This window comes from Bos taurus, chromosome 6, assembly GCF_002263795.3.
Source record: "Bos taurus isolate L1 Dominette 01449 registration number 42190680 breed Hereford chromosome 6, ARS-UCD2.0, whole genome shotgun sequence".
NCBI lineage: Eukaryota > Metazoa > Chordata > Mammalia > Artiodactyla > Bovidae > Bos > Bos taurus.
Genome location: NC_037333.1, coordinates 19,481,508 through 19,504,723, shown reverse-complemented (window position 1 = coordinate 19,504,723; position 23,216 = coordinate 19,481,508). Strand labels below are relative to the sequence as shown.

Below are 23,216 nucleotides of genomic sequence, written 5' to 3'. Positions count from 1 at the left end.
ATCATTAAATATTTTGAAGTGGATTTGTGAGGCTTTTATTATAATTAAAATTTAAGAGGGCTCCAGACTGTGTTTGTAGGATATCCAGTGTCTGTGCAGCTTTTAAAATCAACATTTAGTTTAAGTCTGAAAATGGTATATTAGGGATTTATTAAGTTAGGAAGCTGTGATTTTCTTAGAGGAATCTCTGGAAATGCCTAGAGTTTTTACAGGAGGAGTGAAGATATTCTGTGAGGATGACTTTTATTAACATACTATACACTGGAATGTAAGAGAGTAATAGTCGCTCAGTTGTATCCAACTCTTTACGAGCCCATGGACTGTAGCCTGCCCGGCTGCTCTGTCCATGGAATTCTCCAGACCCGAACACTGGAGTGGGTAGCTGTTCTCTTCTCCAGGGGATCTTCCCAACCCAGGGATTGAACCCAGGTCTCCCACATTGCAGGCAGATTCTTTACCATCTGAGTCACCAGGGAAGCCCAAGAATACTGGAGTGGGTAGCCTATTCCTTCTCCAGGAGATCTTCCTGACTGGGAATCAACTAGGCATCTCCTGCATTGTAGGAGGATTCTGTACCAGCTGAGCTACCAGTGAAGCCAAGTAAGACCTTTCTGTTCACAAGGGGCTTTTATTTAAGAGTCATAGATCTTCTGTTCTGTGGTAAAATATTTGTTTCCTAAGAATTATATAAAATATACAGAATTATAAAGCAAAAATTGGGAATCATTAGAAACATGCTTGAGGCAAGAAAGTATTTGGGCAGCAAACTAGTCTGAGTAATATTTATTTTAATTTAGTATCTTGGGCTAGATAGGTATTATTATTTCATAATAATATTTCAAGTATTATATAAAAGATATAATAGACTCCTCCATCATCCTGAAGGTCCTTGAAAATGACATTGTTTTTGTATTGGTATTATTGGCATTTGGGGTCAGATGAATCTTCACTGAGTGGCCTTTGTATTGGAGGATATTTAGCTTTCCTACCAGGCTCTGAACCCCAGTAAATGTCTGCCATCTCATATTTTCGAATCCTGGGAAGTGATACAGCACCCACTCCAGTAGAAAAACACCCAGAGACATCTAGCTTTCCTGGCACTGGGTAATGGAAAGTCATGATTACATCTGAAACTAACATGGTAGATTAGATGGATGGGAGGGAGGAAGGGGCTGGGAGAGGCAAGGAGAAAGGAGAGGGTTTTTATAACATGTTAAATGGAAAAAATGTGCCTAGTTCTTTATATGTTTTCTGGACTTAATTACAGTGAGCACATTTTAGAAAAGTCCTCATGGGTTTGCTCTCTGGTTTAATTCTGACTCATTAAGGTGATAAATATTTATTGAACACCCTGTAAGACCATAGTATATAGCTTCCCCATCATCAAGCATGCTCCAGAACCTGACAGAATGAAGAGATAAGGTATCCTTCCCTACCTTGCATAAAACCACAGGATGATAAATTAGGCTAAATTAGAAAGCTCAATATAAAAGTACCTTTGTATGAACAAAGTGTATTGAACTCTCTTTAAAAAAATCAAATATTAAGCACTCAAATCTATCTAAAGGCAGAGCAATTATTTTTATCTAACCATGAGAATATCTATCTACACATTTTGTATAGCACAAAATATGAGAATAAAATCTGATTCTTATCTGTTCCAATCATAATTCCTATGTACAGATGAACTGGTTCATGTCTGTGGGTCACAGAACATATATATTGTAACTATATTCTAATATTGTAATTAGTGGAGTAGGAAATGACAACCCATTCCAGTATTCTTGCCTGGAAAATTCCATGGACAGAGGGGCCTGGCAGGATATAGTCCATGGGGTCACAAAGAGTCGCACATGGCTGAGTGACTGAGCATTGTAATTAGATTATTCATTCAACTATGTCACAAACACAGTAATTCATCCCAGAACAGTAAACAGATTCTTTGCTTAGTTGACAGACTCATTAAATAATCTGAAGGTGTATATTGATTATTTTATAAGCTAGATATCAAATTTAATCTGTGCTGGCTATTGCTGGCACCAATATGAGATTGGTTTCCCTCCTCTTCTCCAGTTCCCATGAGTTCAGACAAAGTTACCAGAGTTCATGAGTGTGTGCTAAGTCGTTCAGTCATGTCCAACTCTCCTCTGTGCATGGGATTCTCCAAGCAAGGATACTGGAGTGGGTTGCCATGTCCTTCTCCAGGGTATCTTCCCAACCCAGGGATCTAACCCAAGTCTCCTGCACTGGCAGGCAGGCTCTTTACCACTAGCATCACCTGGGAAGCCCTACCAGGGATCACATAAGTTATTTAATACAAACTGCTGCTCAGACGGAGAAGGTGATGGCACCCCACTCCAGTATTCTTGCCTGGAAAATCCCATGGACGGAGGAGCCTGGTAGGCTGCAGTCCATGGGGTCGTGAAGAGTCGGACACGACTGAGCGACTTCACTTTCACTTTTCACTTTATGCATTGGAGAAGGAAATGGCAACCCACTCCAGTGTTCTTGCCTGGAGAATCTCAGGGACGGCAGAGCCTGGTAGGCTGCCGTCTCTGGGGTCGCACAGAGTCGGACACAACTGAAGCGACTTAGCAGCAGCAGCAGCAGCTACTCAGATGTTGATTCACTAGAACATCTTTCAGGGTACAAAAGAGAAATCTTTTTCCAAATTGCTATAGCCTAATCATGACACCCAAGCCTATATAATAAAGGGAAATATTGGGTAGTTAGCAAACATAGGAGACTTAGAACAGAGGGGAGGCAAGAGGAAACAAAAGAAATTAAATCTAGACTGCTCGGGTGCTGGCATGGAGCTAAACAGTGATTCAGTGTTCATTTTCAATGCCTCAGACCCACAAATAGAACAATTTAGGACACAGGATCAGCATCAGCTTAATCTTGCAAGGTATTTAAAGAGGAAGCAATAACTATCTAGCCATTTCCGTAACAGGAACAAAATACCTGTAATAAGGGGGTACTCTCTGTATAGAGGATACAATTGCACTACCAAATTTAACCAGCAGGGTAGACAGGGAAGGGGTGGGCGTTGCAGGTGTGGGAGGAACAGACACAGCCTCTCCTAAGACCAACTGTCCTCCTTTTATTGCTAGCAAAGGAGGCGAATGATATGTGCATTATTAATAATACAGGTTTGGTAGTCCAAGGTGGAGATTACCTGCAATGCTATATTCGGGAGGAGCTCCACTTGGCTCTGAGATTAGAAAGAAGGGGAAGGGGAAAGTGTGGAGGGAGATGACCCCACTGACAAAGCCAATGGTTGTGGAGAGAAGACTGGAGCGTAGTTTGGGTGTGCAAGTTTCAACTTTTGTATTCTTCTTCCTGTTCACTCTTCAGTTCCAACGTTAGAGTCTAGAGTTGCTATTTTAGGTCCTTGCACAGGTTTAGCTAGACAAAAAAAAAAAAGAAAGAAACACAACATGATCCCTTGCTCTTCGAACTTGGCTGGGTACTTTTCTGCCTTCCTTTGTGCTCCAGCAAAGAGGAAGTAAGCCTGTTGCTAACAGCTCCGGGCTTGGTATCGGGTGTTCACTCCGTGATGGCGTTGTTCTGCTCTTTTGGCAGGCAGCTCATTTGCAGAAGCTCGTCCTGACGCCCCTGTCAGCCCTGCTGTCCCTGTTCCCAGGGCCTCAGAAGCTAATCCAGAAACGCTATGACAAACTGCTGGACTATAACAGCTACTTGCAGCGGGCGGCGGCGGATGAGTCAGACTTGGCCAAAAGGGAATATGAGGCCCTCAATGCCCAACTGGTGGAAGAGCTCCAGGTGTTCAATCTGGCCGCGCGGAAGATCCTCCTCAATTGTCTGTGCAGTTTCGTCACCCTGCTCAGGGACCTGATGATCGTGGCCCAGCGGGTTCACACCACCACGGTGCCGGTAAGCACAGCAGCACGATCTGTTAGAAACCACGCCGTGCAAAACAGCCTGCTCATAGCGTGCTTGAGTGTGGTGTGCATGTGTGTGGTGTCCGTTTTAACTGAAGCCAGGCAGAGAGTGTTCTGCTCCTTATCCCTCTTCCCCACAGGAAGCTAAAAGCAAGTTTCCTAGTGCAGGTTTACTGTGACTTACACACACGGAGTTCTTTTTGGAGATTCCTTTTCAAACACCGAACATCTTTCAGCTTGGCTCTCTTTGTTGGCAGAGCCGAAGTAGCTCCATCTGCCTGATGCGATCTTGAAGCTTATCAATTTATATTTTGTGTTATCTTCCTATTCAACAGTTTCTAAATGTTAACCACGACTAAGACATGGATCCAAAAATAAGGCCATCTCAGTGTAGTGACAGAAATAGGATATCCGTCAAACCAGTCTTTGTTTTGCTTTTGTGTTTCTCTGAGGAATAGAAGCCTGATGTGTGTGTGTGTATGTGTGTGTGTGTGTGTGAGAGAGAGAAATATGTGCATATATATGTGCATATATCTAAAACAGGGCTTCTTGGTGGCTTAGCAGTAAAGAAGCCGCCTGCAGTGCAGATGTGGGTTCCACCCCTGGGTCAGGAAGATCTCCTGGAGGAGTAAATGGTGATCAATCCACTCCCATATTCTTGTGGGGAAAATCCCATGGTCAGGGGACCCTGGTGGGTTACAGTCCATGGGATCACAAAGCCTCGGACATGACGGAAGCGACTGAGCATGCATGTGTATATAAAACATAGATATAGTAGTACGAAAAATATATATCTATACCTATATAGCTTAACTTTCCATTAGGGTATAATTTTATAATCATTTTCTGAAGAAGAAGAAAGATATTTACACCCTAATATCAACTTAAAAAAAATTAGCTTTGTTACCTGGCCTTTCAAGTGTATTACTTATCTTTCAGCTGGTTAGATATCTAATGGACATTTGGAGAAAAATATATTGTATAATTAACTTTTAACTTATCCTCTGAATTAAGTTGGATAAATAGGTGCTACATTTACTTGGCTCAAGAGAAAAAGCTATATAAAAATGTATAAGCAGCCTCACACCCATTCTGACTCCAAACCACCTCATCTCCTGCTCTCACCCCCATTGATATTAGTTTATTTTTATTGTGCCATTAAAAGTCTAATAAATGCAAATATGTGTTTTATTTCTTACACAAACTAGCAAACTGTAGTACCCTTCTGCAACTTGTGTTTAACATCCATGTCAGTACATAGCCTCATCATTTCTTCTACATCTTTATATGTCTACTGCATACTTGTACAATATTTTTTGGTAACGACTTTATTGAGATATAATTCACATACTATATACTCCACCTGTTTAAAATATAACAATTCAATGATTTTTGTAGATTCACAAGAATCATGCAGCCATCACCACAATTTTAGAAAATGGTCATCACCCCCCAAAGAAACTGTGCCATTAGCAGTGACTCCACTTTTCCCCTAGCCTCCCCAGTCCCAGACAACCACAAATCTCCTTTCTGTCTCAACAGATATACTTATTCTGGACATTTGGTATAAGGAGAATTTTACAACATGTGGTTCTTTGTGACTGGCTTCTTTCACTTAGTATAATGTTTTCAAGTTTTGTCCATGTTGCAGATGTGTTTTACAACTTAATTCTTTTTATTGCCAAATATTACATTCTATGGGTATATCACATTTTATGTATCCATTCATCAGTTGGTGAACAATTGGGTTATTTGTACCTTTTGGCTATCATGAATAATGCTGCTATGAACATTCAAGTTCTTAACAGATATATGTTTCCACTTCTCTTGGGTGCATACCTAGGAGTGGAATTTCTGGATCATAAGCTAACTCTATGCTAACCTTTTGAAGAACTGCCAGTCTGTTTTCTGAAGTGGTTGCACTATTTTACATTCTCATTAATTATGACTGAGGGCTCCAATTTCCTCAATCTGTCTTTTTATTATGGCTGTCCTAATGGATATGAAGTGATAACTCATTGTGGTTTTGATTTGCATTTCTCTGATCAGTCCCCTATTTTAATTTTTTAATCCCCCCCATTTTTAAACTTTTAAAATTGAAGTGTAGCTTATAAGATTATATGCAGTAAAATGCATCTATCTGAAGTGTATATCTCAATGAATATTTGCACATATATGCATCTGAGTTACCACCACCCAGATCTAGATATAAGCCTTTTGTGGTTCCCTGTTAGGGAACTATAATTTCCAGATTACAGTCCTCCAAAGGTAACCACTCTTCTGACTTATATTACCATGCACTGTTTGGCCGGTTTGTATTTTATATAAATGAAATCACACAGCATGTATTCTTGTGTATATTAATCTGTCCCTATTGCAAATTTGGAAAACTCAGCAGTGGCCACAGGACTGGAAAAGGTCAGTTTTCATTCCAATCCCAAAGAAAGGCAATGCCAAAGAATGCTCAAACTACCGCACAATTGCACTCATCTCACACGCTAGTAAAGTAATGCTCAAAATTCTTCAAGCCAGGCTTCAGCAATACGTGAACCGTGAACTTCCAGGTGTTCAAGCTGGTTTTAGAAAAGGCAGAGGAACCAGAGATCAAATTGCCAATATCTGCTGGATCATGGAAAAATCAAGAGAGTTCCAGAAAAATATCTATTTCTGCTTCATTGACTATGCCAAAGCCTTGACTGTGTGGATCATAATAAACTGTGGGAAATTCTTCAAGAGATGGGAATACCAGACCACCTTACCTGCCTCTTGAGAAACCTATATGCAGGTCAGGAAGCAACAGTTAGAACTGGACATGGAACAACAGACTGGTTCCAAATAGGTAAAGGAGTACGTCAAGGTTGTATATTGTCACCCTGCTTATTTAACTTATATGCAGAGTACATCATGAAAATGCTGGGGTGGAATAAGCTGGAATCATGATTGCTGGGAGAAATATCAATAACCTCAGACATGCAGATGACACCACCCTTATGGCAGAAAGTGAAGAGGAACTAAAAAGCCTCTTGATGAAAGTGAAAGGGGAGAGTGAAAAAGTTGGCTTAAAGCTCAACATTCAGAAAACTAAGATCATGGCATCTGGTCCCATCACTTCATGGGAAATAGATGGGGAAACAGTGGAAACAGTGTCAGACTTTCTTTTTTTGGGCTCCAAAATCACTGCAGATGGTGACTTCAGCCATGAAATTAAAAGACGCTTACTCCTTGGAAGGAAAATTAAGAGCAACCTAGATAGCATATTCAAATGCAGAGACATTACTTTGCCAACAAAGGTCCATCTAGTCAAGGCTATGGTTTTTCCAGTGGTCATGTATGGATGTGAGAGTTGGACTGTGAAGAAAGCTGAGCACTGAAGAATTGATGCTTTTGAACTGTGGTGTTGGAGAAGACTCTTGAGAGTCCCTTGGACTGCAAGGAGATCCAACCAGTCCATTCTAAAGGAGATCCTGGGTGTTCTTTGGAAGGAATGATGCTAAAGCTGAAACTCCAGTATTTTGGGCACCTCATGCGAAGAGTTGACTCATTGGAAAAGACTCTGATGCTGAGAGGGATTGGGGGCAGGAGGAAAAGGGGACGACAGAGGATGAGATGGCTGGATGGCATCACCGACTTGATGGACGTGGGTTTGGGTGACCTCCGGGAGTTGGTGATGGACAGGGAGGCCTGGCATGCTGCAGTTCATGGGGTCGCAAAGAGTTGGACACGACTGAGCGACTGAACTGAACTGAACTGATTGATAGATATTTGGGTTATTTCCAATCTTTTTCTATTACAAATAGTGCAAGAGTGATTTTATATGTGAGCAAATGTATTAATATCTTTAGGAGAGATTTCTGAGTGTCCACTAGTGTGTGGAGCGATCTGATTGCAATTTCATTCGGGAACTCCTGGTGATAGCCATCAACAGGTCTTTCCTCTTGTGTTGTTCAGAATCTTCAGAGATGTCCTTTCAAGTTTTCTGTCCAAAGGGAAATGGTTGACTGTGAAGCCCGGTTGGCAGGGTCTCTGGATCCAGTCTATATCCACTCACTTAATCACCCTCTTTCTAACTTGGGTCCCCACTGTCATTTGTGCCTAGTGTCCCAGTCTAGAGACTCTCCATTTTACCATTTGCAGAGAAGAAAACTTCCATCTTCTGCTCAAGTATTGAAAGTCACCAAGATTCACTGAGATGGAGAAGGAATCTTGGGATCCAAATGCTTCAGAACAGTTCCAGTTGTCTATATCTGCATAACAGTTTACACCAAACATGGTGGTGTGAAACAACCAATGGTCACTTATTATTATGGTCTCTCATGGTTCTGGGGTTCACTGGGGTCAGGTAATCACTCTCAGTGTCTCAGTCAGATAATAACTGGGGCTGAAGTGTCACAAAGATTTTCTCAGGCCATTGTCTAAGGTTGGTGGTTGGACGATGATAGAAGACTCAAGCAGTTGGAGATTGGAATAGCTGGGGTTGCAGATACCCTACTCCTTCCACCCCACTCCCACTGGATCTTTCAAGATGGTCTTTTAATATGGTGACGCCAGTGCAACTGGACTTCTTCTATAGTGACTAGAGTCTCCCTAAAGTGTCCCAAGAGAAATGTTGTATCATTTCTACCTTTAGGTACCACAGTTGGCTTCAAGCATCTCTGAAATTCAGAATCGAGTACTAGAAGAGGTTCAAAACCTGAATTTTGTAAAGGATAACAGTGCTACCTTTATTGAGAGGAAACTTAGTTTTGAAAAGAAGAAGCCTGTGCAAACTCTGGTGAGTTTGGTAGCATTCAGTAACAATGATGACTATCACTTGCTTTCCTTGTTCAAATCATAGTATGTTATTTTTCATATCACTTATTTCATTCTAGTATCTTATAATTACCTACTTATTACACATAGAATTTCTCATTTATTTCTACCTTCTGCACTATGATCTCCATAAGGTCATAGGTTTTTATCTGTTTTGTACAAGATGTATACAGAACAAGTGCCTAAGTGTACTTGATGCAGGTAGGCACTGTATAAATATCTGGTAGGTGAATGAACAGAATTTTACAGAGCAAAATCATTACAGTTTAAACCTTACATTTTTCTAGATAAGGAATCTTATTCTGCAGAGATGAAGTGGCTTTTTCAATGTCACTTAGTAGTAGAGCTGGGACAGGGGCCAAGCCTCTTGACTCCTGCCTAATTTACTATTTCCCAGAAAAATACATGCACATATACAATGTAATTAATTAAATATTGTTTATCAAGTGCTTAATACATAAGTGCCTACAACATCGCAAAAAATTTAAAAATGTTCAACAACCAAGAAGGATTAGAACCTCTGCCTTTTTATTCTCAGCCGAATTTTCTTTCTTCTCGACAACACTGCCCTCATGTGCTAACTAGAAAATTTTTCACTGCGTAAGTCAGCTAAATACTTTCACAATAATACCTGATCTATGCCTCAACATTGAAATAATCCCAAATTAATGTTTGGGTTCCACATTTTAAAAAACCTCCAGAGAAGAAATACTTACCAGTATTTATTTGTGAGGATTTTATTATACATCTGTCTAAATAAACATCTCTCCTAACTTTCCAGCCAGAAGTGCCACGCCAGACGGACACTCACCGCTCCAAACTTCTATCCACATACAGCACAGAGGAACTCTACCAAGCTAAGCGCAAGTGCAATGCCACCCAAGAATATGACATCAATCTTCTGGAAGGGGAGTTGGTGGCTGTGATCGAACAAAAAGATCCACTGGGGAGTACCAGCAGGTGGCTTGTTGACACAGGAAGTGAGTTTTTTGCATAAGATGCAAAGAACTTCCACCTCTCTACTGCTAGAAATCTTCCCAGGGGCCTCTGTGTGCTTCTCCAAGTGCAACTGTTTGGAAAGAGTATATAAATAACCTTGTTTCTTCTTTTTATTTCCTACCCAGTTATAAAAGGATATGTGTATTCCTCCTTCCTAAAACCCTACAATCCAGCAAGAGTGCAGAAGGTGGATGCTGAGAACAGGTTCTGCGATGATGATTTTGATAACATCAGCCTCTTTGTGTCTTCACGGCCAGCCAGGGACAGTGTCGCAGGCACCCCAGAAGGTAGCATAAGTGGTAGCAGCTCATCTCTTAGTGGAACATGTGGGAAGTCTGAAACAAATGGTACCGATGCTGACAGTCTTCAAGAGGCAGATGAACAGGTAAGAATTTGAACCTTGATGTGAAGAGGCTTGGCTGTTCAAATCATGAAATATGTTCTCTCTTACCATGAGACTCGGGAAGTGTCAGCTTCCGTTTTGTGTACCTTTTTTCAAGGGATTTAATTCTCTGAGCCTGTTTCCTCAAATGAGGAAAAGAAGACAGTAATTCCCACTTGGCCAAGTTGATGCGAGGATTAGAAATAATGTGTAAGTGAGCTATCTATGAATTGGTTGTTTTTAATCTCTAGCATAACACCACCACATAATGACATATACTATATACTGAAACTTTGAAAAGCTACCATTCCCCCATTTAACCAGTGCAAAGTCTATTGGCATAATCCTTTCCCAAAATGGTAAGTTAACTATTATACAGGGCTCCTTTTGCTACCTCAGAAAGTTTCGGTATATTTGTTAATCCCCAGTGGTGACCAATTAACTGGTTCCTTTTTTTAAACTTGCTTTTTTCTTTACTGGCTTTATTAATTAATATTAACTTCTTTAAAAAAATAAGGTTAATACATGTTATTTGTGAAAAGTCAAAATAGTAGAAAAATATACGTAAATTAAAAGTAAAGATCTTTATTCTCTCCTCAGTCCTACTTTGCAGAGATAACATGCAGGTATATCTTTTCAAATACTGTATTTATCTGAGTATGTTTATACTTACATGACTGGGAACATATATGTTGTACATAATTTTTTTTCACTTAGCAATATATCTTAGATACAACCATACTTAAATATCTACCTTCTTCCTTAACAAATTCTGCATAACACTTCATTATTCAGATATATCACAGTTTATGTAACTATTACCATAATAATAGACATTCAGAATATTTTGAGCTTTTTAAAAATTTCAAACAATATTTCAGGCAAGATCCTTATTCATCTATTTTTATACACTTAAATGAGTATATCTATAAGGCAAGTTCCTAAAAATATTGGAGCGTCAAAGGAGATATAAAGTCTTGATAGACAGTGCCATACTGCTCTTCAAAAATATTTTATCTATTCAATTTCTTTCAACAATACACTGAATGCTGTCCAATTCATGTCTGAAACTTTAAAAATGGTTTTATTAAGTACTTACTTACATATCATAAAATTTATGCAATTTAAATATACAATTCACTGACATTTAGTATATTAACAGTTACCTGAATCCAACTTTAGAACATTTGCTTTACCCTAAAAGATTCTTTGCACTCATTTGGAGCCCTTCCTGTTTCCCACTTTTAGCCCCAAGAAATCTTTAATCTACTTTTTTCCTCCATAGATTTGCCTTCTTTGTATTTTTTGTATTAATGAAACCACACAGTATGTGGTGTCTTACAGACAGCTGCTTTCACTTAGCATAATGTTTTTTGAGATTCACCCATGTAGTAGTATGGATATGTAGTTTGTTGCTTTTTATTGCCTAATAGTATTTTATTCTTCGAATATAGCTTATTTTGTTTATCCATTCACCAAATGATGGACATCTGGGATAACTTCTATTATGAATAATCCTGCTATGAACATTTTTGTGCAAGTCTTTGTGTGAATTTCATTTTTCTTGAGTGGAGTTGCTTATTGGTACCATTAAATTTTTAGAAAACTGTCAAGCTGTTTTTCAAAGTGATTGCACCATTTTATGTATCCAACAACAATCCGTAAGGATTGTGAACTGCAGTTGCTTCACATTCTTGCCTTATTGCTTTTTTTTTTTTTTTATCACAGCCGTCTTAATGGAAGTGAAGTGGTATCTCATTGTAGTTTTGATTTACATTTCCCTAATGACTAATGCTGTTGAATATATTTCATGTTCTTATTGACCATTCCTGGTTGTTTTTTTTTAATGAAATGTCTTTTCGGGTATTTGCCCATTTAAAAATTGGGTTCACTTCTGTTCTTATTATCCAGTTTTAAGAATTCTTTATTTTTCTGGATACAGTTCTTTATCAGATATGTAATTTGCAAGTATTTTCTCCCAGCCATGGCTGATTCTAAACTCATCTCTACATTCCTGTGTGTTTTTACCACTTTCCTGTCTTGAAGTTTCAAAACCCTTTTTTCACTTATTCACTCTCAGCTTATTCAGAGTTTTTATAAGACTATATAATGTTACAATACCAACTGATTAATGAACTTTTTTTAGTGAAATCGATATACTTGATTAAATGTCCTGGCTGACTTTGCCTTACCTCAATAACCTGGAAGGACAGACAATGGAGGACGAAATTTGTGAAGACACCCTAAAGCTGGTTAGATGTTGAGTTCTAGTTTTTACTTGGCTTTATAGGAACTTTTAGATGAAGTGCCTCACTTAGGCTCAGCATGGATTTTGTAGTTTAACACTGCATCTAGTGCCAGTAGCTACTGCCACTGCAGAGTAATTAATTGCTTTGAGTAATCCTATCAATATGCATCATGGGAATTAGGTCCATTAGAAGTTTCCATTACTGAGGGGGAAAATAAGAATCTTCTTTTGCTCAAAACAAAGTATATTAATGACATCTTCCCAAAGTGCTGTTTGTTCTCCTTTTCCTCTGAGATTCAAACCAATTCAAAATAGACTATGGTGTCATGGATATAAATACAAATATTATTACTGGTACAACTGAATTAGAAAAGGCAGCTTGGATCTGTGAACACATAGGATCCCCTGCACCCTTCCTTTGACTTGAAATAACCCAACTCAAATTTCAGATTTCTTCCATTAAATAATAATGGCATGGTCTGTATTAGTTTTCTATGCTGCATAACAAATTATCACAAACTAAGTAGCTTAAAACAACATAAATTTATTATCTTATCATTTTCTTGGTCAGCAGTCCAGACCACAGCTTAGCTGGGTGCTTTGCTTGGAATCTCATAGTGCTGCAGTCTAGATGTTTGCTTGGCTGTGCTTCTTTCCGAAATTCAAGATCCTCTTCCAAGCTCGTGGTGATGGCAGAATTTAGTTCCTTGTTCCAGTAAGACCAAGGCTTCCATTTTCTTGCTGGCACAATCTTTGGTACTTCTCAAAGAAGACCAAGTTTAATAATGGCCAAAATCCAGCTCTAGAGGGAAGTAATGTCTTGAGAATCAGTGCTCTTTTCTTTTTCCATGTGAATAATACTGAGAACATAATTTTTGACTTCTGAAAAGTTGGTTGTTTTGTAATAATTCTAGATTCACTATCTGATCTCCCCTCTTAACGTTTTTCAACTGCTTATAATAATGCTATATGTCTAGCATGTAATCATTTAAAAAGTGCTTCAAAAGTTAGAAGGCTGTAACATAATGTATCTAACTAGTCATTAAAATGATGCTTTAGAGAGCTATTTATTGAGATGAAAAGATTTTAAAATATATCTTGAAGTGAAAAAGCAGGTTGCAAAAATTATGTGTACTATAATTACATACTTAATACCACTTTAGGTAGGTAGAAAGAAAAGAAGAGGACAAGGAATAAAGGATAAAAGAACAAGGTATTCACAGAAATTGGGTAAATTTTTGTGTGCTTACCTTTATTTGAAACTTTTTTCTTTTACAAAAATTACTTGCATGATAACAATTTATATTTTTTAACTAAAGAACATGAAGGCTTGCTTTTGTGGGTGAGAGAGAATGAGCATTTTTCACGCAATATGACTATCTTGGCTTCCTGAGCTAATATGATGTAATATTGTAAATGCTCATTTTGCAGATTTTTTAGTTTTGGAAAGGAAGATTAAGATATATTATGATTTTAGTTGCTGCCAATTAGAGAACTGGGATGAAATCAGTAAAATGAGTGAAGATAAGTAGAGTGGCTCACTAAGCGAGGAATAATTAAATGCACAGTTACAGAATTAGGAAATGGCGAATTGGCAGTGGCACTGCAAGGGAAGAGCTGGTGGTTGTAAACAGCAAGTAATACATTGGGTATCAGTCAATAATACAATAATACAGGGTGTTATTAAAAAAGGAAATATCGAGAACTGGATTGTAGTCACAGAATATTGTACATAAAGTGAACCAGAGCTTTATATATTGCAAAGAAGTAATTAATAAAATATATTTTACTGAATGCCAAGGAAAGGATCAGATGATTATGGCTTAAATTTCTAAAACTGTAATAAATGTGTCTGGACCAAAACATAGTAACATTGAAAGTTGAAGGATATGGCTTAGAACAATGAAAACATTTTTTAAAAAGAGAGAAAACCTTTAGCTCTTAAATCCATAACAAACTGAAAATTTCTAACTTGTAGTCTAATGTTATCAACTACTGTCTCTTTAAAAGCAGATTTACTTCCATTTTGAATATTTATCTTGTGTTAAATGGAGGCACAAACATATCTAAAAATTGAAAAATTCTCATCCTAAGGTAACTATGGACTATGATCATCTAAAGTATTCAAAGTGTATAATTTTGTAATTTAACTTTAAAATTTTATGAGTGTTTATATTGAATGTTTAAAATATAAGCTTTGCTAGGTAGATTTTTTATTCCCCCTGAGAGTGTATCTCCCAAATTGAAAGACCACCACAAATATTTAGGAATCATATTATTAGTAGGTAATTTGACTTGATAAAAAATCTATAGCTGCACTGATAAAGTATGTATATTATGTACGCACGTATGCATGCTAAATTGCTTCAGTCGTGTCCAACTCTGTGTGACTCTATGGACTACAGCCTGCCAGGCTCCTCTGTCCATGGGATTCTCCAGGCAAAGATACTGGAGTGAGTTACCATGCCCTCCTCCAGGGGATCTTCCTGACCCAGGGATCAAACTCATGTCTCTTATGTCTACCTGCATTGGCAGGCAGGTTCTTAACAAATAGCGCAACCTAGGAAGCCCCATAATATGTATAAAAATTGCAAAAGATGGCTAGCAACTACTAATGTGGGCTCTTAAAGATTATTTCAGAAGCTGTATTATAATATATCATATTCCTGAAAGCTTTTGCAAACCATATCTTCCACTCTGTTCTTATGGGTATATTCAATGCCTTCACTTTCTAAACAACAAAAACAGCAGCAACAGTATATTAGAGATTCCAGTCCCTTTCTACAAGAATACACTCTGCACATCCTTGCTAGAAGAAGAGTTTGGTTCCTAAAGTACTATGAGATATGAATGAAGCACACGATTTGGAGTTGGAAGATACAGTCCAAGTAGTACCAACTAGCTCTATGATTAGGAGCATGTTACTTCTCCAAGTTTCATCTCACAGGGTTGTTAAGGAGACAGCACATTTGACATGTAAACTGTTGTGAGAGCTATAAAAGGTGGTCATTATTGCTACCATCTCTCATCTGAGATGGGAATGCCAGACAACCCTACCTGCCTCCTGAGAAATCTGTATGCAGGTCAAGAAGCAACAGAACTGGACATGGAACAACAGACTGGTTCCAAATAGGGAAAGGAGTACGTCAAGACTGTATATTGTCACCCTGCTTATTTAACTTATATGCAGAGTACATCATGAGAAACGCTGGGCTGGATGAAGCATAAGCTTGAATCAAGATTGCCAGGAGAAATATCAATAACCTCAGATATGCAGATGACACCACCCTTAGGGCAGAAAGTGACGAACTAAAGAGCCTCTTGATGAAAGTGAAAGAGGAAAGTGAAAAAGTTGGCTTCAACCTCAACTTTCAGAAAAGTAAGATCATGGCATCTGGTCCCATCACTTCATGGCAAATAGATGGGGAAACAATGAAACATTGAGAGATTTTTTGGGGCTCCAAAATTACTGCAGATGGTGATTGCAGCCATGAAATTAAAAGATGCTTGCTCCTTGGAAGAAAAGCTATGACCAACCTAGACAGCATATTAAAAAGCAGAGACATTACTTTACCAACAAAAGTCTGTCTAGTCAAAGCTATGGTTTTTCTAGTAGTCATGTATGGATATGGATGTGAGAGTTCAACTATAAAGAAAGCTGAGCACTGAAGAATTGATGCTTTTGAACTGTGGTGTTGGAGAAGACTCTTGAGAGTCCCTTGGACTGCAAGGAGATCCAACCAGTCAATCCTAAAGGAAATCAGTCCTAAATATTCATAGGAAGGACTGATGCTGAAGGTGAAACTCCAATACTTTGGCCACCTGCTGTGAAGAACCATGTCACTGGAAAAGACCCTGATGCTGGGAAAGATTGAAGGAGGGAGGAGAAGGGGATGACAGAAGGTGAGATGGTTGGATGGCATCACTGACACGATGGACTTGAGTTTGAGTAGGTTCCGGGAGTTGGTGATGGACAGTGAAGCCTGGTGTGCTGCAGTCCATGGGGTCACAAAGAGTCAGACACAACTGAGTGACTGAACTGAACTGAACTGATTGTTACCATTCCATTGCTCAAGAATTTATGGCATCTCCTTTTTGGTTTTCTCTTTACTTCTTTAATTTGCAAAATGATACATACCCACCAGTCTGTCTTGTATGTATCTTGTATGACTCAAGATAATCTCATGTGTTCTCATATGATATTCAAGCCTTTCAGCCTTACTTTCAAAACAAACCAACATATATTTGAATTCCTACTATATATCATTGATATGGTCAATGGAGAAAAATTAAAATGTGGTTCGTCTCCTCTAGCTCATGCTAGAGCTGTTGAAATGATACATGTCAGTGGTGTCAGAATACCATCAAAAGCTAAATAGTTCAAGTTCTAAAGAACAGCTTACGCTGTATCTGTACCATTGACCCTTGAACAACTCTGGGGTGAGGGAGCTGACCCCTGGGCAGCTGAAAATCCACAAAAAATTTTGATTCCCCCCAAACCTAACTCCTAATAGTCTACTTTGAGTAGAAGCCTTGATGATGATATAAACACTTGATTAACATTTATTTTATGTTTATGTATTTTATATATATACATACAATAAAGCTAGAAAAAATATTAAGAAAATCATAAGGAAAAGAATACATTTAAAATACTTTACTGTATTTACCAATATGTAAGTTTATGTCATTTATTTACAAAATGAATCATTTCTTAATACATCAACATTATATGATATAAAGCAAATGTAATTGTATTTGCATTACTAATGCTAGACATCAGAAATGAAAAAATTATATAAAAAAGAAAATCATATTTATTTACAGGTATAACAATTTATGCATTGAAAACAAAGCAGCACTCGGATTGTTTTATGGTAGCTTAGTATAATCAGTATGATTGCTTCACAGTAGCCTAACCTATGCACTAATGACTAAATCATAAAATTTTTTTGGCATACAGTATTACAGTCATAGTCATAGTATTGGGTGGGCCAGAAAGTTTTTTTGGGTTTTTTTGAACAATCCAAACAAACCCAAACAAATTTTTTGCCCACTAATACAAACTGGAAATGTTACACTTTTTAAAAAAATCACTTACCTATGATGATAGGCTGATATGCAGTCTCTTCAGTTATGAGAGGCATACTGAATGGTAATATAATTCTTTGAAAGCAAAGTTATCAAACAGTAAGAAAACATTATAACATTATTAATTTTATGTTAAATATCACTCATCTGCTTTAGTAATTTAGTATTTTATACATTCATGACATCTTATTTTTTATCTTTTCAATATTTCTTAACTATGTGGTTCATCTGTGAGTTTTTTCAAATAGTCACAAATCTCCCCATTTTTTTTACAATATACTTACTGAAAAAAAGTGTGTAAGTGGATCCACTCAGTTGGGTATTGCCCAAGGATTAACTGTAGTCCCCGCTCCACAACCCAGTCTCCTGCTCAATGGATTTATCTTATTTCTCGTTTCCTTTTTATCCTGACCCTCAGTTTTGAGAAAGTGAATCTGCCTGCCTTTTCCAGGTACTGTTTCCGTGTATTCATCTCTGTACCTTTGAATAGGAAATATCTACCCTCTTTATTAACTTTGTGACCTATAAAAGGTTACTTCTTCCAAAACCCAGCTCACAAACTAGCTTATACACACACACACACACACACACATATATATATGTGTGTATTTATGTGTGTATGTATCACCTGCATTTGCATGGTTTTTTTTTTGTTTTGTTTTGCTTTGTTGTTTTTGCATGTACTCCCATTTTTTTGGCATTTTTTTCCCTAGTGGGGTTATAAGTGCTCTGACAATATAATATCTGGCAACTAATAGATACATAGTAATTTTTAATTAAATAAATGAATGAATAAATATTGTTAGCTGACTGCTTAATTTTATAACATAACTAAACATTTTTATTAACAGTCTTAGTGGAAGAGGGACTAAACACTTAGAGGCTTCTTCTGCATCTAATAATTATGAAGTTTTCTTTTAAGGTTAAAGAAAAATTATGGTCACTCAAAGAATTTAAAATTATAAATTTAATACACTGTCATTATAAAAGTTTATAAAATAAGAAAATAAAAACAAGAAAAATTTAGTAATACTTCTAAATCTTGGAAATCTTTATTATGTTCATCTATAATAATTGTACTATTCAAAGAAAACCACCTAACAGTATTAGACTTATATTGTACATCTGGTTTCTTTTTGACTGAGTATTTTATCATAAGCATTTTCCTGTGTTGTCTCAGAAAACAGTATTTTTATGACTACAAATTTCCTTAGTGTAAGCATCTAGAATTTAACTATTGTTTACTGAACCTTTAATGTTATTCCACCTCCCTCCCACTTTTCACCTTATAAGTGGGTATTACATTAACATTATTATGCAATAATCTCTTCCAGTGTTTCCATTTCTGTAGAAGAGACTCTTGAGCTATTACTGAATCAAAAAAAGCTAACATTAAAAAGATTTAATAAAAAGTTCCAAATTGCCTTCAAGAATGAATAATTTAGACTCCTTCCAACAGAACAGTAAGAATGGCAATTTCACTGTTTTCATCTTGGACCATACTTTGGCAAAATAAATCCAACAAAGGAGTTGGGGAAATGGAACTTTACGAAATTCTAAATCTTGGAAATCTTTATTCTGTTTGTCTAAATTTTTAGGTTCTGCTTCTAATAATATCATTTGCTTCTTTGTCTAGATTTTCTATGCGGTTCATGCCTTTCAAGCACGGAGTGACCATGAACTTAGCCTTCAGGAATACCAAAGAGTTCATATACTTAGATTTTGTGACCTAAGTGGTAATAAAGAGTGGTGGTTAGCTGAAGTTCAAGGACAGAAAGGCTATGTTCCAGCTAACTACCTTGGGAAGATGACTTATGCTTAAGAAAATAAGCCTTTGACTTTCATTTTCTGGCAAGTTGTTGATTGACTACCTCATAAAACTGCCATTACAACATGTTGGCCTAGAAATCAAGAAACCTCCAAACTATTAATTTAAGAGCTGACACCATTTCAGATTTTAAGGAAGACTATGCTTCCAAACAAGATTATTTCAAAATGTACAATTAGGAATGCATGTTGAAGGAAACACCAAACACACAGAACGGCGAAACAAACAGCCAAAGCTCCAACTATCAACTCCTTAAAAGTGATCTTCCGAAAGGGTAAATGTATTCTTTATCATCATGAAAGGCTGGGTCTAAGGATAAAGGTTTTTCAATTTACTGTATTTTATTTTTCTGTATTATATATTTTGCCTTAAATGTTTTTGTTTTTATATTTTTCTCTTTTGAACACGCATGCATGTATATACCTACACACACATATATACCATAACATTACATGGTTTTACACACATGTATGTGTACTATGTGGTACAGATTATACATATATATGCATGAACAAGGGAGTGTACTAAAAAGACATAAGAACAGAAATCGATTACTTAATTATGTGACTCTCTCTTTAGTGGAAGTTTTGAATTTAAAAGAACCCTGACTAACATAATGGTAATATCTAACATTTACTGAATGCATATCAAGTGCCAGACATTATTATAAATGCTTTATATGTGGTAAATTATTTGATACTCAAAACATTATGAGGAAACTATGGCCTAAATAGATGAAATAATTTATTTAGCCCAAGTTACATTGCTAGTAAGTGGCAGGGCTGAAATTCAAACCTAGATCTAGTTATAGAGGTCCATACCCATAAACATTACATGGTATATATTTACTATCAGCAAAGAACATAGTGATAAAAATAATCAATGCTGATGAGGACCATGTTCCTCTTAGGTCCATATTTAAGTATTGAGAAATTTTTCAAAATCAAGGGCTATTGGAACTTCCATGATTAGCTTAGAGAATAGGAAGTACCTAAGTTTATTATTTTTATTTTTTGCTTAAACATTGTTGAAAGTGAAATTGTTTAAAAACTATCCAATATGATCACTAACGATACTTTAATGAGAAAATATTTTTGGATCATTCAATCATGTAGATGATGAATGAGGAATATGTGTTCCGTGTTCTGAGCCAAGATGTAAATATTCTTAGTTGCTGATTTGTACTTAGACAAGGCAGGCATTGAGGATAGCACTTGCTGTAACACAATGTCCCGGGACACTGAACTTTCATTTAGGAATAGCTCAGAACTGTCCTCTAAGATTTCAGGCATGTTTTGTCTCAAGACATTTTATTGAACGAAAGATGTTGCTTTGGAATAGAAATAAAGATTGAATTTGACTAAGTGGTTTCTTTTAAAAACCAAACTAAGGTAGATTTTCATTGTCCATATAAAATGTGTTAATATATTAAATTTTAAAATTTTAAAGTTAAAATTACTCTCAAAGATTTGATCTCAATAATACATATTATTACATCTATTACTGAGGAATACAAAAAAATGAAGAATGCCGTTTTTCAGAGAGCTGTTGACCTTTAACATACACAGGGCATGTACAACCATAGAAATTCATGAGAAGACATTACATGACAGAAAAATTTATATTTTATGATATTGTTTCTAAAATTCTTAAACAAGGTTTATCAGGTTCTATTTATAAGTTGTTTCTGCATAAAACTTTGAGTCGGGTACCAAAAGATTGGATGTACAGCAACTTTTTGTCTTTTAAAGGGTCCTTTGTATTCAATAGTGAAACATAAGTAAATTCCAGTTTGCTTAGGATAAAGCAAAAGGAAATCCAAACTTGTAACTTGTGGCATATCATGAATCTACCAACAACTAGTGAGGAATTTTTATATAAATTAGCTGTGACCTAAATACTCCTCCCTGAAATGAAGAATTATATAAACAACACATATCTGGTTTTCTGGCTGAAATAAGTGACTAGATGTAGATGTATAGGAGAAGTTCTGTCTACCTGTGTAGTCCTAAGATTGATGCTTCCTGTCTGACCTTAGAAGAAACCACACCACTGAAATCACAGCTGCAGTTAGTAACTGAGCAAGACTTCCAGTGAAGCCACCTTCTGCAGTTCCCCACTATTGTGGCAAATATGCATTACTATAAAGCAATGCTGTTGCTATTTTAAAAATACGACCTACATTTCATATGCTATTTAGGCTTTTTAAAAAAAATTATACAATATATACATTTTAAAAGTATATTATTTAAAATCAAGTAATTGTAATTTTTTAGTCAGGCATTATTTTGTTGGGTCTAAGGGAAATAAAATCCCATATGTGTGTAAGTCTTCAAGAAGTTTAAAAAGATAGGCCTGTTGGTGACATCCCTGCATATAAGGAAAGGAATGCTAATGTAATTCTGTTCTTTCTTTATGTCTTTAAAATCAAATGTTATTATATAGTAGACAATTCTCTGAAATAGGTATTTTTACTAAGAATGAAGGGGAAATTTTTGTGGCTGTTTTTCTTTATGAAACAAATAAACAGGTGTATGTATACACTTTATTTAGTATTTATTTTTAAATACAGATGCCTTAAGCAATATACATAATAAAGTTTAGAAATTATATTTTAAACTCTAGTAATACAAAGTTGCCATGGGTGCTTAAATCATGTGAAAGAGTCACAAAGCCACTATGTGAACATTTCTTGTATTTTAGAAAAATATCTGGTCTTAGTATTTATTAATAAAACATTTCTATGAAGGAAGAATTGTGCAGAAGAAATGTCATGCACATTGTTAGTCATATAAATGCAGCATTGCATGAACAGTTTTAAGTACTGGTATATTGCATATCTTCCCTAAAATATAACTTGGACTTTTAGAAATAATGGCTATTAAGTGCCTGTCACTATTTGTGATGAATATTTAGATAATTTACAAACATTTAGTAAACATGGAATTAAAAACTCTCCATTTTTCCATCAACTTCTTTGACTTCTGTCAATGGCAAAAACCTCTCAAAGTTATTGTGAATTAAAGAGAGGAAATCTTTATATCCTAAGATGGCAAAACCACTTTATTTAGATCCTATTTGTCAAAACTATATGGCTTCTTAAGGTACTCAGTACACGGTTCAATACTTGAATACATTGAGAAACCTCACAACATTTAAGCTAAATTAAGACATGTGCATTTACATTATAGTGATGAGGAAGGAATTAAATTTCACTGACTGGAAGGACACTAGATATTATATGCTTTATAGAGATATCCTACTATTTATAGAATGCTATTATTTTTAAAGTCTATTTTTTTCAATTACCTCTCTCATATATATACTAGATAGTATATATAAAAAGTCACTAAATTCTCTGTGACCTACAAAATCATTCCAATATAAAAATATTTACTGCAGGAATTCAAGCTGAATCTCTGTGAGCCAATAACTGTGCTCACAATATTACACTCTACATACAGACAAAACTTGCTTTAATTTCTCAGGAAAATAAGTCACATTTTAGTATATGCCAGAACAAGATGTTCTTGTTCAAAAATCTTGTGAATGTATTCTTAGTAAATTAAAAACAGCTTCTCTTAAAGAAATATTACAGTATGTAAACATGGCTTTCTCTACTTGCTTATAATTTTTATAATTATTGCGCCAAATGTATTTCCGTAAAATGATGTATTTCCTATACAACCTATGGTTACCATAGTTTATAATCTGTTACTAATAAACAGTACTACCACATCCTTGTTAAGAGTCAGAATCACCTAACCTTTGAATATTAGAGGCCTTCCATTTTATCTCATTCATTACCATTTATGTTTTAAAGAGGAGGAAACTAAGATCACATAGCTAACACATGGAGAGACTGGGATTCAAAAACAGGTCTTCTGACTTTAAGCCAGTGTCCTTTTAGAGTTTTAAGTCACTAAAATCTCCAATTAAATAATCTTAACAGAA

At 36.3% G+C, this 23,216-nt stretch overlaps 1 protein-coding gene across 1 annotated transcript in view; it reads left to right on the top strand.

Annotated features, from left to right (window-relative positions):
• Window positions 1–23,000, top strand: part of ARHGEF38 (Rho guanine nucleotide exchange factor 38) — a 154,149-nt gene extending 131,149 nt beyond the window's left edge. The window contains exons 10-14 of the mRNA XM_002688091.7: window positions 3,586–3,897; window positions 8,533–8,676; window positions 9,496–9,694; window positions 9,839–10,098; window positions 19,071–23,000. Coding sequence (XP_002688137.2) covers window positions 3,586–3,897; window positions 8,533–8,676; window positions 9,496–9,694; window positions 9,839–10,098; window positions 19,071–19,256 — 1,101 coding nt within the window. The 3' untranslated portion in view covers window positions 19,257–23,000. The remainder of the gene's footprint in view (window positions 1–3,585; window positions 3,898–8,532; window positions 8,677–9,495; window positions 9,695–9,838; window positions 10,099–19,070) is intronic.
• Window positions 23,001–23,216: the final 216 nt, after the last annotated feature.